At 37.1% G+C, this 16178-nt stretch overlaps 1 protein-coding gene across 5 annotated transcripts in view; it reads left to right on the top strand.

Moving 5' to 3' along the window:
* Positions 1-15547, top strand: part of LOC123767160 (calcium-binding protein P) — a 33513-nt gene extending 17966 nt beyond the window's left edge. The window contains exons 2-7 of one of the 5 annotated variants that reach the window (XM_045756713.2): positions 3810-4190; positions 5074-5182; positions 6097-6290; positions 8702-8764; positions 10508-10597; positions 11835-15547. In XM_045756713.2, coding sequence (XP_045612669.1) covers positions 3810-4190; positions 5074-5182; positions 6097-6290; positions 8702-8764; positions 10508-10597; positions 11835-11908 — 911 coding nt within the window. In that variant the 3' untranslated portion in view covers positions 11909-15547. Of the gene's footprint in view, positions 1-3809; positions 4446-5073; positions 5183-6096; positions 6291-8701; positions 8765-10507; positions 10598-11834 lie in introns of all 5 variants that reach the window. The other 4 variants (XM_045756710.2, XM_069304838.1, XM_045756711.2 and 1 more) reach the window with 4 other exon arrangements.
* Positions 15548-16178: the final 631 nt, after the last annotated feature.

The raw sequence follows: 16178 nt of genomic DNA, 5'->3' as shown, positions 1-16178 counted from the left end.
ACCACAAGAGACTAGGAGGTATGGTAGGATGTGCAAAATAGCTCCGTTGAAAGGTAGAGATTCAATAGTCAAGGTGCAAGAATTCTTTCTCTATTGTACAGAGGTACAGCAGAGAGAGAACTCTCTCAACATCAAAGGACAGAAAATTTGCAAATACTCTCCCTCAACAGTTAAAGGTCATAATTGCTACGGTGTTCAAAATACTTGATAAACACCTACCCCGGATTGTACCTGGATGGGGGTTCTGGGAGTTCTTCTACTCCCCAAAGGATACCTGATCAACTAGGCTGTGTTTCATACGTCAGGCTGTGAGCAGCCGCGTCCAACAGTCTGGTTGACCAGACCACCAAACCAGGAAGCCTAATCAGAGACTGGGCCGCGGGGACGTTTTGATCCTTGCAGCAATCGCAAGGTAACCGCAAAGTACGGTAGAAGGTACAATAAATTGTAATAATCGAATTCGGTATTGACACATTGAACTGTCTTGCATTGCCACAAACAACAAAGTGTTTGGTGCAAGTTTGAAAACTGTAAACAGCAACACTTGTGTTACCCTGTAATATCCAATATTGAATATTTGCGTTACCAAATTGACTTACCTCTGATGTTTATATCATTATAATTCAATCTTAAAGTGTGCAGATAAAAGTGTAAAAGGTAATGTCAAACATCCACTGAAAGTCCTATTAAGACCTGTGCTGCATTTAACCTACCTTTGTAATCCTCTTGAAGCTCACAGGATGAGTATTGGGTGCACTGTAAACTACCGCTCACAGGACAGGACGGTATGGAGTGCACAATAAACTACACCCACCAACCCACCAGCCACCCCTGGCTGTAGTAATCAAATCCAGTAGGGGCAGACTGTAATGCGTCCACGTCGCATTTTGACGTATACTTGAGGGCAAAAACTGTCATACTAGAAAATAGCAGCGGATCGCAAAATTGACAGAATGTCTCGGTTTCTGTTCATGGGGGGTGTCCTCTGGTAGGTTAGGATAAGTCACTTTAGTACGGCAGTTTCTTGACGTTGGGATCGTTCGCGAGAACGGGTTGCAATATTTGCGTGCAGAGTTGTGACTAAACCCTCGTTTACTTGACTTGCACCACAGTCAGGCACAGGGAAAACTATTAGGCTTAATCTATGCAGGTTTACGTAACCAAGGAGGCTATCCGGACAGTCGCCTATCTAGTTACTGACCAGACCCAACAATGCTTAACCTGCTAGCCGAACGACGTGCACATCTGTAATACTTTATAACGAGACCAGGAGGCTTTGCAGAATGTGCAAAGAAGTGCAATAAGAACGCTTTAGACAATTCAATAAACGTTAAGGGCTCAAGCCTATTCAACACCCTCCCTCTATTTATAAGAAGTATGACTGACTAACAGACTCCTAATTGTGTTGAAGTAGAAGCTTGATAAACGCTTCCACAGGATACATTACCAATCTAGTTCTAGTACCTACGTTGGACTGTGAATTGTGGTGACCAACAGCCTGGTCGATCAGACCATCAACCAGGAAGTCTTTATCAGAACCCAGGCTTCCGGAACACTGATTCTTGAAAATGGCTCAAGGTAGACCACACCATGAACATGATTTTGGTTTACACTAAGATTATAACTTTCAAAATTAGGTTTGTGCACAGCTGGGTGCACTGTGAGAGTATGGGCTCTCAAGATTCTCCCATATCCGTTAAGAAAACAGACTAGAACAAATTATCCTAAAATTATAAATGATATTTTTACTTCGGTTATAAATTACTATATCTGAAGGTTATGCATTTTCGCAGTGCTTATAATGTTAAGGACCACTCGGCATTTTCCCCATCCAAACACCTCGTTAACTATCGCAATTAGATATGTAGTCGTTATGTAGTTGTATATATGTATATGTGGTCGGAACTCCCCTCCCCCAGCACGAAAAATTATAATTTTATGTACAAAAGTACATAGCAATACATTATTGCTTCAGAAGATACTTTAAGCCAAACACCGCATAATATATATTAGTAATTCAGTACTGTAGCAATAAATATGGGTACTCACCAAGTGTCCAGATGTTTCTCCCACATATAATCTTGGAATGATGTCAAGTTGAGTATGGTGGTGGTGTTAATTGCTGGTGGAGATGGATGATGAGGGTTGAGGGGCAAGGGTAGGTTAGGTTAACATACACCAGTACAAGCTTGTTTCATCGGTATTATCAATTTGCTCCGGAGATAAGTAATCGTCCTGCACGATCTCCTCAAATTGGAACACATTTCTAAGCCCCTTTTGCATCAGCCGATTGCTTTTCACCTCGTAATTTCACACACATATGACACACCTTAACGCCCCTAATTCATCACTATACACACAATTATCACGAAGCTTCACTTACTGGTGAAACTGATTGGGCCTTGTCCTCACTCAGCCATCCTGGCTAACACCGGTTTCTTGAATTTGTTAATAAACACGTGTGCCTGTACCACTCCCAGACAGCTTAATCAACACTGATGATGGTGGTGGAGGCCAAAACCGTCAGTAATTTTCATTATATGACAAAGAGTGCTGGGAAGACGGGACACCACGAGCGTAGCTCTCATCCTGTAACTGCTTAGGTAATTGCTTAACGGGAGCATTACTAACATTTATATTGCGCACTGTCTACATCACTCTCACTTTTAACATGTCAAAATCTTATCTTGGGCCTTAAATATATCATGAAGATACGATGCAAATAGCACACACACTTCTAGGAATTCCAGATTCAATTTCTATTATATAAGCTGAACTCGTTCAACACTCATCACATGTTTTCTCTTGTCTTCACCGCTTGTTGAAGCCTTGAATGACACACTTTGGCAATTTCCTAATGCCATAGTCAACAGGTGTAACACCTGAGAGGAATAGCATGATCCGCCGCCGGTAAACACTAATACAAGACTGAGTGAAGGAGCCCCGGCCAGGGTTCAATCACAACTACCTACGACCTGTACATCTTTTCTCAATCTTCGGCAGCTTTATTTACATTTATTAAGCAATTTACGAGCATCGAAACTTCCCAATCAAAGGGTATTATTGTTATAAATAGCCTCCTAGTGCTTCGAAGCTCATAAACTGTTCATTCATGTCAACAAAGACTGTCAAAGATTTAGAAAAGATGTACAGGTTCGTAAGTACCTGCCTAACTACATGATGAGGTCTTTGGGGTCATTGGAATGATTGAGGTTCAGAAGGGTTAGGGCAGAGCTGCATTAGAAACATTTTAGGATGTTTGTAAATACTTAACTGGGTAATACCTTCCAATTATCAGTGTTGATCCATTAAATCTGGACGAAATTAAACTTATCTCTTCATGAGTGCCTCGCATATCACGTGATATTCACGTGATAATCAATGATCATGTGGGTCCCTCGATTGTTTCAAACGTGGGTTGGACATGTTTATGAGTGGGATTGGGTAGTTATAGATAGGAGCTGCCTCGTATGGGCCGATAGGCCTTCTGCAGTTACCTTGTTCTTATGATAAAGCTACCATCTCTACGAGAACATACTGAGGTCACTATGTATAATATAACATCATAAACCACCAAATAACAGAGGAACAAGTCTTAGCAAGTTTGATCATATATTGGCATGGTATTAATTCAACGTTTAGTCTTTTCGGCAAGACTGAAAGTCAGCTTAGGCTTTTCATATAAATGTAAAAATGTAGGTCTAGTGTAAAATAACTAAATGTCGAGCTCTCATAACCATCATTTATATTAGGCTTTGGCTAATTATATAGATTTTTAGCGTTTCTGATGCAGTTTTTATTTTTTTCAGGTGTCAAGTCCACGAAGTGCAATTTAGATCCCAGCAAGGGAGAGCTAAATGACCCTTGCATGTCATTATATGATGGTGTATGTGGAGGGAAGTACTGTACCTGTCCAGAGGGGAAACATGAAGACAAGAATCTGAAGATCTGTGTGCCTGGCGAGGCCCCCAAGACTAAAACTGGTGGCTCACAGGCAGGAGGAGGTGGTGGTGACCTTTTTGACCTTCCCTTTGACTATGAGCCCAACAAGCCTGCCCCTGCCCCTGGCCCTGTCCCAGCACCAGCCCCAGCCCCAGCACCTCAACCAAGACCACCTTCTCAACCCAGACCCCCACCTCAACCAGAGCAGCCTCAACCAGGCCGACCTCAACCAGGTCAACCTCAACCAGGTCAGCCTCAGCCAGGTCAATACCCAAATTACCCCGGTTACAATCCTAACCAACCCGGATATAATCCAAATCAACCAGGTCACTACCCAAATCAACCAGGTCAATACCCAAATCAACCAGGTTACAATCCTAATCAACCAGGTTATAACCCAAATCATCCTGGCCAGTACCCAAATCAACCAGGATATAACCCCAATCAGCCCGGATACAATCCAAATCAACCAGGTGTTCGTGGTCCAACTAGAGGTAGTGCTGGTAAGTAGTCATTATGCTTGTACATAAATTATACAGTATTTAATATACACAGTATATATATGTGTGTGTGTGTTTTTTCCTAATAGAATTTGCACGTTTGGACTTCAACTCATAAGCCCCGCCTTTCCAACTGTTAGTCGTCTACAGCAATGACTACCATCTCCTTAGTACCTTTTCATATTTGATTTTGAAAAATGTGGATGACTGGGACACCTACTGTTTTATCCCATTTCATTCATCTTACTCAATGTTCTTAGTAGTACAGTACAGGTGACTTCATTCGTGATTCACAATCAGGGATACCGGGTTCGATTCTTAGGCGGGGCAGAAAATGTTGAGCATGTTTCCTTTCATTAATGTCTCTATTTACCTAGAAGTACATACACACTACTGTTAGCCAACTGTTTTGTGGTTTCATCCTGAGGTCAATAGTTTGACATTTGATATAAGTATAATATAAGTATATGATATAAGATTCCAACCCCCTTCATTTTTTAACATTCACATTTAAGTGCAAAATCAATATTTTTCACCACACATAATTTTCTGCTACCACGTCTTAAATATAAGAAGGATAGTAGTGTAATCTATATTATTGTTTCTACTAATGATGGTGGTACTGTTGCAGGTGGCAATGATATAGGCGAGAAGGCTGGGGGTAGTGTAGGTGGTATTCTGGGCCTCCTCCTCATCGGCGGCCTCCTTTACTTCTGCTGTTGCCGCGGAGGGAAGCACAAGTATGTCTATTGTATAGTGGTGAAGCTTTTGTATTGTGTAAATGTATTGCTTTTTGAGAGCTCATTAGCAGTGTATAGAGCTACCTAAAGCATTGTACAGGTGTCAAGGTAATTTATATGATGCCACCCTTATGACAGGTGACTTTAATACCAATTTTACAAGACAAGATGCATACATACTTAAATTTGCTGAGCATATTCATAGGAGCTGAAAATTTACATTACCCTATCATTTATGATGAATTTGACATTAACTTTTGTTTCTGTCATGTGATGGCAAAGGTTTCATAGTGATCATTTTCTCATTGATGAGGTAATTATGGGTATAAAACTATATGTGATGGTGACAATTTTGGGGGGCATCTTACTGTCACAGCATAGCCACCTTTGGTATATCTCACTCACAAGTTGCTTCTACCAGTGATGATAACATCCTCCCTAGAACACATCTATAGGGACCAAAAAGCCAAAGCTCAACCCCCGCAAGCACAACTAGATGAGTACATCTAATTTGCAAAGTCACTGTTGCTGATCTGAATGCTGTAAGTGCCTGCATAATGATAAAATAAATAATATTAAAATTCGTCATCAAACTATTTAGATTATTTGTAATAAGTTAAGGAATTTTAAATGTTTTAACGTTGATATACAGTACATATTTGAGACATTTTTCATCCTCAAAATAGTTTCATTTGTCATTCATTAGACATAATGCATTTATAACACAGGTTATCAATACTCAGTGTACTACTTGTACTTTTGTCCTACAGACAGCCATACTAAAATGATCTACAGTAATATAAAAATAAATATTTAATGTAGTGCATGGGTATAGTGGCTATTCACTACAGCTTAGAACATTTAGAAGGTTTTTGCCTGTAACTAAATAATATATATATTTTTCTACTTTTCAGAGAAGTGATGAACAGGTTCCAGGGGTTGCCATTTATGCGTGGAGGAGGTGCACAAGCACCAGGAGGTGCTGTACAGATGCAGCAGAGTGCTTATGTTCAACAAGATCCCAACTTTGGTGCACAGCACACCTACATCCCCCCAGGCACTGAGGTACAGCCAGGCCAGTATCCACCTCAGCAGCCATACCCAGCAGGTTAGTAGGCAAAAATATAGTCTAGCCATATTACTTTAGTTTTGAACCTAAAATTTAAGTTTATGCATACTATATAATCGTTTGCTGACCAATCACCAACTATGCTTTTGCCCTGAACATAGTTCAGGACTAAAGTAAACTCAGTGTATATTAACAGAAAAACAAGCTATGCATCTTCATGAATATATCCTTGAATACTAAATAAATACTACAGGTAATTGTTACATCAGTTGTTCATAGCCGCAAGATTCTTAACAACAAAAAGCTACAAAAGCTGCAGGAACGTGCAAGCCATAAATCACTAAGATCTCATTTGACTCAACCAGGAATTTGAACCTCCACCTCCTGGGATCAACCCCTGGCATACAGGGTACTGTAACCACTCCACCAAAGATCATCTTAATGATCAATGGTGAAGTGGTTACAGTACCCTATATGCCAGGGGGAATTAATTATATACTGTATATATATCCGACACACTTGCATAAACACGCAAGTTATATGTATCTTAAAGAACTCTTCTCTGTGAAGGATTCGAACCTTAGAAAGATAGGTGCATCACACACACACTGACATAACCAGTACAGTACCAACCTGACCGTGGATGACTGTTAAAATGGGTTGAGAGCTGGGAGGTTTATCCCCAACAGTCAACCCCCTACAGCACATGCCAAGACAAGAGATACCTGATTGTTTTTGTCAAATTGGTCACTATTGGAGAAAACACGAGCCTGAATGACCTACCTGAGGGAGTGAGCTTATACATGTCAGTTTTTGCAGATGATTTAAAACTAATTAGAATTGTAACAAGTCACAGAGGAATGCATAGAATTACAGGGGGGTCTTGACAGAGAGTGGGTAGACAAGTGGCTGTTAATTAAACCCCCAATAATTGTGGATAACGAAAATGAGGAATGGAGATTTTATAACCAGGAGGAATGTACACTTGAATACACACACACAAAAAAAAAGACTTAGGAGTTACAGTATCTTGAGATCTTGAGATTATCTTGAGATGATTTCGGGGCTTGATGTACCCGTGGCCAGGTCCTCAACCAGGCCTTCTTTTTTTACACACTCCCAGGAAGCAACCCGTAGCAGCTGTCTAACTCCCAGGTACCTCTTTACTATTAGGTAACATGGGCATTAGGGTGAAAGAAACTCTGCCTATTTGTTTCCGCCTCCACACGGGATCGAACCCGGAATCTCAGGACTACAAATCCGAAGCGCTGTCCACTCAGTTGTCAGGCCCCCCTGGAGTGAATATAATTCCAACACTAATACCAGAGGCATATATAGAAACAGAATACATCAGCAGCACATGAGAAGTTAACAACCAGTAGAACAGCATTCAAAAACTTAAATAAGAAGTCCCTCACAACAATCTATATCACATATGTGTGGCCAATACTATACAGTAATAATAATTTGTTTTGTTGGGGACAGGCAGCCTGTGTATATATAATATATACTTTAGGCTTGCATCAGGATTTTCCCAAGGGTGAACTACAGTACTGAACTTCCTCAGTAGGCAACCCCACAACAGTTGCCCAATTACTGGGTACTTATTTACTGCTAGGCAAACAGAAGCATTAGGTGGAAGGAAGGAAACATGCCTAACCATTTCTGTCCCACTCAGGATTCCCAACTGTGAATTGAGAATGAACCCAACTGTATTATCAAGGTGCTGAAAAAATGTTTGAAAGTTCTTTTTTGCGAATAGCATTGGGCAGTTGAAATAATTTCGGTTTACCTAGATTTAGATGAGAGGGTGTTGGCTGCCAAAACTATCAGTCACTTCAAAACGTCATATAGCAAAGCTTATAGGGAAGATGGGACACCATGTGCATAGCTCTCATCATGTACTTATACTTTTGTTTTGCAAATGGAGTGGTAGATGGTTGGAACAGGTTAAGTGAGAAGGTGGTGGAAGCTAAAACCGTCAGTACTGTAGTTTCAAAGCATTATATGACAGAGTACTTTGAAAACGGGACACCACGAGTATAACTCTCATCCTTCAACTACACTTACGTAATTACAATTAGGTAATTATACACAATAGGATATATGTATGGTATAAAAATACTGTACTGTACAGTAAATATACAATACACAAGAATTAACAACATACTGTAAAAGTGAGAGTATTCCTCTAAATTTGCACTGGTACCAGAAGCATGGATAAGTATTATGACCATTCTCTTATTTCTTCTTTAATTTTGTTTATACTCATCTTAATGCACAAGGGTATTCAAGATTTTTGTTTGTAATTTGCTCAACAATGCACATGCTGGGAATGATTTCTTAAAATAATACATATAAAATTTGGGTACTTTGAATGCATAATTGAAAATTATTGTATACTTGCTTGAGCTCACTGCAGCATCTCTTTCTTAACTCATGCTGGGTAGGTGGCATATATCCAGCCGCTCCATATGCACCACAGCCCGGGTATGCTCCATACCCACCTGCAGGTATGTTGGAAGCTGGTGCACTATGATGATGTTTTCTAGTGATTCACTTATGGAACACAAATATTCAATTTAAATAGCATCTCAGGCATGTAATGTACGAGTTTATGAGATTTCGAATTTGACAAGATCTTTCATTTGTTGTCTAACGGGGTGAGAATAGCTTGAGCTACCTCATCCCTTTGTGTGTATTTTACCTCAATAAACTTATTTCAATTTCAATTTCATTTGTTTTTCTAAGTGGCAATGCATGACTAGAACCATCAGACTTATGCAGCAGTGGCATGCTTAACAGATTATTGTACTACTTAACTTCCATAATTCAAACAGATTGATGACATATGGCTGTACGGTATTAAAAAACCAGTGTAAATCTATGCTTGTTCTATTACTGTACTTTCATAAATGCATGTGTTATAAAAATTAAATTACTCTACAAAGTTTTTGACCCAGCCTAGTGTGCTGATTTAGAGAGCACAGTACTGTATTTTTCAATCAATCTTTTAATTTTACAGTACATAACATAGTGTATATTTTGTCTCAAAATTCATTGACTTTGAAGATATCTACCTTTTCCAAAAAAAGCTGTTTACATTATATCTTATGGTTCCAATATACAGTACTGAACAAGTTGTCGAGAAATGCATCTTGGTACAAAAGTCTACTGTGTACCTGCTTTGTCATGCTAGTGCTGCATCTCTTCAGGTGCCATCTATTGAAGATAATGATCAAATATCTAATACCTTTCCATTCATGTAATGGGATTTTGTATGGTTAATAATTACAGTAATGGTTTTTAATATAGTACTCTATACAGTAATGTATTTCTTGGGGTAAAGTTTAAGAACATTTCTGGAACTATTAAAATTTCTAAAATTTTCCCTCACATTTTCCTATTAAAATTTGTGTATATTCATGACTGCCTTCTCATGCTTGTGGAAAATGTTCTCAAAAGATATAATGTTTCACTAGCAAATGTTGTCGTTTGCTGCCATACTCCCGACAATCTTTCCACTATGGCTCACTCTTTTCTTTCATTAACTCACATGAAGCCAGAGTACTCTGCTTGCTTATAAAAAGTATTTTATAGCATTGCTAACATATAATTCTTTCTGACAGTATATTTGGCTCCTAATTAAATTTTATAATTTTCTCTACAATTTATAATAAATTAAGCATAGTTGAACTTCTATCATTATATAGTTTTATAAAATGCTTGTTTCAATGTTATTACTGATCCAACTTGCTGTAATACAATAATTCATATACTGTAACATTCCTAATGTGTGATTCTACACTACTAACACTGACAGCTAAGCCTAATTATTCCCATTTGCTCACTCCTGTATGCATAAGTCTGCTGTCATGATTGGTTTTTGACTCATTATCTTAAACTGTTAGTAGAATAAATCAAAATAATTTAAATTTTGATATGAATGAACCAACTTGTTATAAGACTTGTGATATAGAATTTTATATATATTTTATATATATAGAATTTTATATACTGTATTATAATTTTAATGTATCAAGAGTCTTTTAACAAGTTGGTTCATTCATATCAAGACTTTAATTTTATTAGTGATTGAATATTATCCAAGATTTAAACTTAAAAATGGATCCATTATCTACACATCTTTGCTTCTTACCAAATGAAAGCTAAATTAGATAAGGATGTCATCTTACATATGCATGCGCCTGAAGATAATTTCTGGTGTTGGGAACTAACATTTAAACCACTAACAGATGGCGGGCCTCCTACGCAGCCTTATCCACCACAGCCTAACCCACCTTACCCACCTCAGGCTGCACCTTATGTGGCCACTGCTCCTCCAGGTATCTCTCTCTATTTCAAGAGCTCATTTTAATGCATTAATATGATAATGAATCCTGATATAATGCAAGTTTATTCAATTGGATATCCATCCTCTTTCTCTCAGCTGAAAAAATTATGGAATGCTGAAATATCCCAAGTTGAGAAAGTTCCGATTAAGATTGCATGCTGTTCTCTCCTGCAATTTATCTACAAATATAATTATATGATTTGTTATTGTTCGTGTGTGCCTTATTTCTTTTCCTTGTGCATGTTTGTTGTATCGTGTTGGTTATAAATTTTTGTAAGAAAATTACTAGGTAGCTACTGTACTAATTGCATTGTTTTGTATTTTGTTGTTTTTCATGCAATTTTTCCCATTTTATTGTAAGTACTGTATGTCTATTATAATTTGAGGTTAACAAAGTATCTTTATTACTTTATTAGTTATAGTTATCATCTTATTTTGATTTTTAATATATTTTGTTTGAATTGATTAGTACTGCATTGTTCTCCACAACTGCATTTATATTGGTACGACTCTTTGACTTGAGCTCATCATAGCAGTATACAGTGTTCCACTAATTATCACAGAAGAAATAATACCGTATAGATTGCAGTGTTGAGAACAGTATTTGGTACTTACCTTAGGTAATGTGGCATCAACTAAACCAAAATTGTTGCACACACAAGCATGCTCAAGATTTTGTTTTTGTTAAAGCATTGTTCAGCTAGTTAAGAACATGATTTTTCAGAGAGGCCTTCTGCCTGTGTGATGATTTTTGTTGCTTCTGTGTTTCCTACAGTTCCAGGAAGATGTTCTCTGTTTACATTTTTTACTCTTTTTTTTTTAATTTCAGTCAAAGAGTTAAGTGACTTTGGTTTCAAATCTTGATGAAAATCCAACATGACGAGTGTATAATTAATCCCATTTTTTATTTATATATTTTTGACAGGAGATTCATGTTCAATGGTTCAGGATTGTGCTTTAATTTGAATCAAGATTTTTCAGACCCGTTACAGAGGCTTTTACTGTTCTGTTGGTTATGTATTTTAATTCTCAACATGTGTTAATGCAAATTGAAGATTACAACTCATTTAATCTGAAAACTACAACTGGAACAGTAATGAGTACACAGTATAGGAGATGGGCAGTTTGATAATAAATGAAATGTGATAATGGTTGTAACATTTATTTTAAAATTTGAGTTAGAAAATTGTATGTATATTGTAGTTAATAGTCAATTTTTGCCAACACAGGTTACACAGCAGATGGCCAGCAACCTCCGCCCTACACCCAGCAGTACCAGCCTAATGCCCAACCACCTCAGTAGATGCAGCCTTTAAAAAATGTCATGTACAGTATGTAGGTTTTGTGAATAATGTTTTTTTGGTGTCATTTGTCATGGGAAATACCGAGTATATTTTTTGTTTTTTGTTTTTGTTTTTAGGTACTATAATGGAATTACTGTATAATACATTACACTTTTCTATTCAATTTTCTCAGAAAGTCGAGATTTAACATTTTTGTTCATTCATTGTTACATACAAAAGTCTAATTTGCTCATTTGGACTTAATGTTGGAAAAATACAACTATATGGTCGTATTGGTGTAGACACTTGTCATTTTATACTTTTAAGTACTACTGTACTTACTGTAGAGTAGTTTGAAAGATTTATTTTGTGAAAGATTATAGTAAAAATATTATCTCTTTGTGGGCAAAATTTTCCAGTGATAAATCACTGTACTCATACGAGTATACTTCTATAAATAGGTATGTGTTGCGTGTGATATAATTTTTAACTCGTTGTATTTCTAGATATTTTCCCCATTTCTTATTTTAATGATTAAAACAGTGCTTTGTAAGCACCCAACAATTTTAAAATTAATAAAATGTCAAGTTTATAAAAAAACAAATTCTGCACAGTGATTACGTGAACAAATAAAGTGTTCATGCATGTTTTGAATGGATACTTACTTTGCTACAGTAGCATCTTATTGCTATTCAAACACTGAATAGCAATACTGAACTACTTACTTGGGGTACCAATGTTTATAAACAGATATTGAACATATGTATGGCTACAGCAATGATACATAATATTATAATGCTGTAATACATTTTAATCCTTCTAGAGTTGGTTTACAGTAATTGTAAACTGCTTTAATTCAACAATGCTCTCTTCAATAAATTAGTATACTAAATTTAAGATGGTAAATAATCAGAGTTAACTCTTCATCACATTAATAACATTATTATGCATGGTTTATAATGAAAATACTCATGAACTCATGATATACACTTAGTTGCCTCCACTTGTAGCCAATATATCCAACAGTTTACAAGTTGTAAATGATAGGCATAGAAATATTTACTTAACATTTACTGGTATAGCTGTCAAGCCAATGATATGTATTCACTTGACATATCTATACTATAAGAGTGAGTCTGTCTGTCTGTCTGTCCAGTGTTGGAGGCCAGACACCTGCGGATAGTTTCATCCAAATTTTCAGGGGAAGCAGCCTGGGGTATGGGACAGACATAGGCCAGTCGGGGTCACCAGAATTCAAGAGGGAATAGCATGCCAGGGGTACTATTCTGACCCAAACAACAATTTTTGGCACTGCCCACTGGCTACACCTATCAAAATATTTTGAAAACTAAAATTTCAAAAGAAACTTTTTCTTATAGAAATATACACCAATATTCACTGATCGTGGGGAAGTTAACATAAATATCCACCTATCCTTACTTTAGCTGTAAAAGCATAAAATAAGACTATGGTTCCACAGCTTCAGAGGCTTTTTTTTTTTTTACCAACTACTTTCCCAAAGCAAATAGATAATTATCCTATTTTGGAATAGTTCACACTGCTACGCTCCTCCCACTCATGACCACCCTCATGGTAGACAATTATATTTTATGAGATAGAGAGAGAGAGAGAGAGAGAGAGAGAGAGAGATGGGGGGATAGAGAGAGGGGCAGGCAGACAGACAAGACGACTCGAACAATGGTGGGTAACCTCTCCTAGTATGGGTGTATAGTAGCCAAGGTATAGATATGTATATCTACCTGACATAAAAGCATGCTTCATGCATTGGCTTAATTTTTCTCGGTTGATATTACAGTGTACATAATTATGTTGTATGATACAAGTATCAAAGTAACATAAGCAAATGATAAAGCTTTAGAATGCATTGTATAAAGATGTGCAGGTGTGGATATTGTGCAGCTGGTCTTTGGTTGCCCAATCCTGCTTGATTGAAGTCCTGCTTCTTCAATCTGTTTGTACAATTGTTGTTTATTCTTCTATATTTTAGTTCACTGGTTTCCTTTGGAGTAATCCAGTGCCAAAACATTTCCAGATACTTCACATGTTTTAAACAAGTGACAGAGATGGTCACTCTAAATGTCAGCATGAGGTTAATAGTTTACACTAAATTTCACATACAAAAATACACACAGTAATGCATTACAGCTTCACCAGATACTTTAAATAAAACACCACAGAATATTAATTACAAAAAATAATACTTAATATGGGTACTCACTAAACGTCCAGATGTTTCTCCACATGTGATCTTGGAATGATGTTTAGTCGAGTATAGTGGTGTTAACCGATGAAAAAGGTGTACGTTGAGGGATAAGCCGAGATGTTTAGTTTGAGATCCAAATTATCTGCTAGACCGTTGGGTTTGATGAATGAAGTTGTGCTGGATGGCAAGAATGTACCAATCATATTGCCCCAGACTAGTTCACCTTCATGAGCTGGTGTTAAGCTGGTATCAAGACATAACACCACATTGGCAAGCCATTACTATTAATATGGTCCTTCACCTTGTGTACAAAGTGTCCCATGAACTAAATATAGCTTTAAATGGACATGCACTAGACTGAGCCTTATAAATCCAAGGGAAACACCTGATCTTCCTGAAATGCTCTTGGATTTAGACTTTTCTCAATCACAAGCAATTTTAATTAGTATCAGCTGTATTCGCACAGCAAAGCAGAGCGCCTCTGTCTAAACTCAGCCACACCACATTTATCCTCATGTATAACAGTCCAACATGCACCAGTTCAAGCTTGTTCATGAACATTATAAATATGCTTGATTTGATTTCCTCAAATTCAGAGACATACTCCTCTGTGCCTTTTGCATCAGCAGAATCCTTTTCACTTTATAATATCACATGCTTAATACCATGACAAACCATAAAGTCTTTTAACCATCAATCATTAACCTTAACTCAATTCTTGCCACAACCTTCTCCTAAATTTGAATAAAAACAACATTTTGATTTGGTTGGTGTTACCACAGTTGTTTCTGAATGTCATTATGCACATGTATGGAGAATAACAGATTTCTGTATGTTGTGTACTATTCATTTAGACTTGTGTTATGAATTACCTCCTTGATTTAAGCAGTAGTTTATAATGTATTAAAAAATTACTCAACTATAAGTTCTATGTACCAAAGCATAGAGAAATTTTGCCAAATACTGAAGTCTTCTCATACTTAAGTATTTATCTTCATGTTTACACATTCTCTGACCATAAGATAATGGTAGAACCCTTACCTGATGGAAGTCCTGAATATGCCACAGCTTTGAATATATCAATTTCCAGTTGCACATCCTTACCCATCTTATTACAAAGGCAATTCTGTTAAAGAAATAATAATTTAATATTTTTATAAATTAAAACTAGTGTGAAAGTGAATATAGTTTAAGGAATCACCGATTTCACAATATTTGTTGCTATTCCTGAATTCAATATGCTTTTCTTTCTTAGCAAGGTTTGGTACTCCAGCAGATACTAGGCATTATTTTTTAGACATAACATGCAGTGTTGTGACGGTAGAAACGTAACATTTAAATGACATTATGGATATCATTTCTTGTGTGATTGCAGTTAAACTAATTTCTTAAATCTGTATCCCGTCCATTTAATTTAATAAAGGAATTTTTGCCTTGTACTCATTTCATAATCACCAAATTCAAAGGATTTTGGGGTAGAGATGCATTTAGTGTAATAAAATGGCCCATATGTGGAACATCTCCCAGCAAGCCAGAAAGCATCACAAATCTCATTTTTATATGAAAAGATATGGAAAGTTTTAACAACCTAGAAATCATCAGAATAGGCAAACTACATAGAGTATTTCTTAACTGTAAAAGAAGGTACTGTATGTACAACTTAATCACTAACATTTGTACTTTCAAAACTCACTGTACCTTCTTGTTTATGAATAAATATAAGTAAATGGAACAGCCCAGATCACCAAAGGTCCCCTTCCAACTGGCCCTCTCGCTCCTCGCTCATGAGGTACTCCACTTACAACATTTTCCCACTCGGACTCAAGTCATCTACTCTGCAGACGACCTGTGACAGCCAACCTTTTGAGCACTGCTTCAAAGTATAGTCTGTGAAAGTTAGAGCTGCTGAAGACCATCAGGTAAAGTCAAGTAAACACAACACAAATTATCATTACACTGATGAGTAATTACCAAAAGAGTGCTGGGAAGACGGGACACCACGAGCGTAGCTCTCATCCTGTAACTACACTTAGGTAATTATACTTAGGTAATTACCATGCTTCTCT

This window comes from Procambarus clarkii, chromosome 53 (genome assembly GCF_040958095.1).
Source record: "Procambarus clarkii isolate CNS0578487 chromosome 53, FALCON_Pclarkii_2.0, whole genome shotgun sequence".
Lineage (NCBI taxonomy): Eukaryota > Metazoa > Arthropoda > Malacostraca > Decapoda > Cambaridae > Procambarus > Procambarus clarkii.
This window is presented reverse-complemented; position numbering and strand designations above follow the sequence as displayed.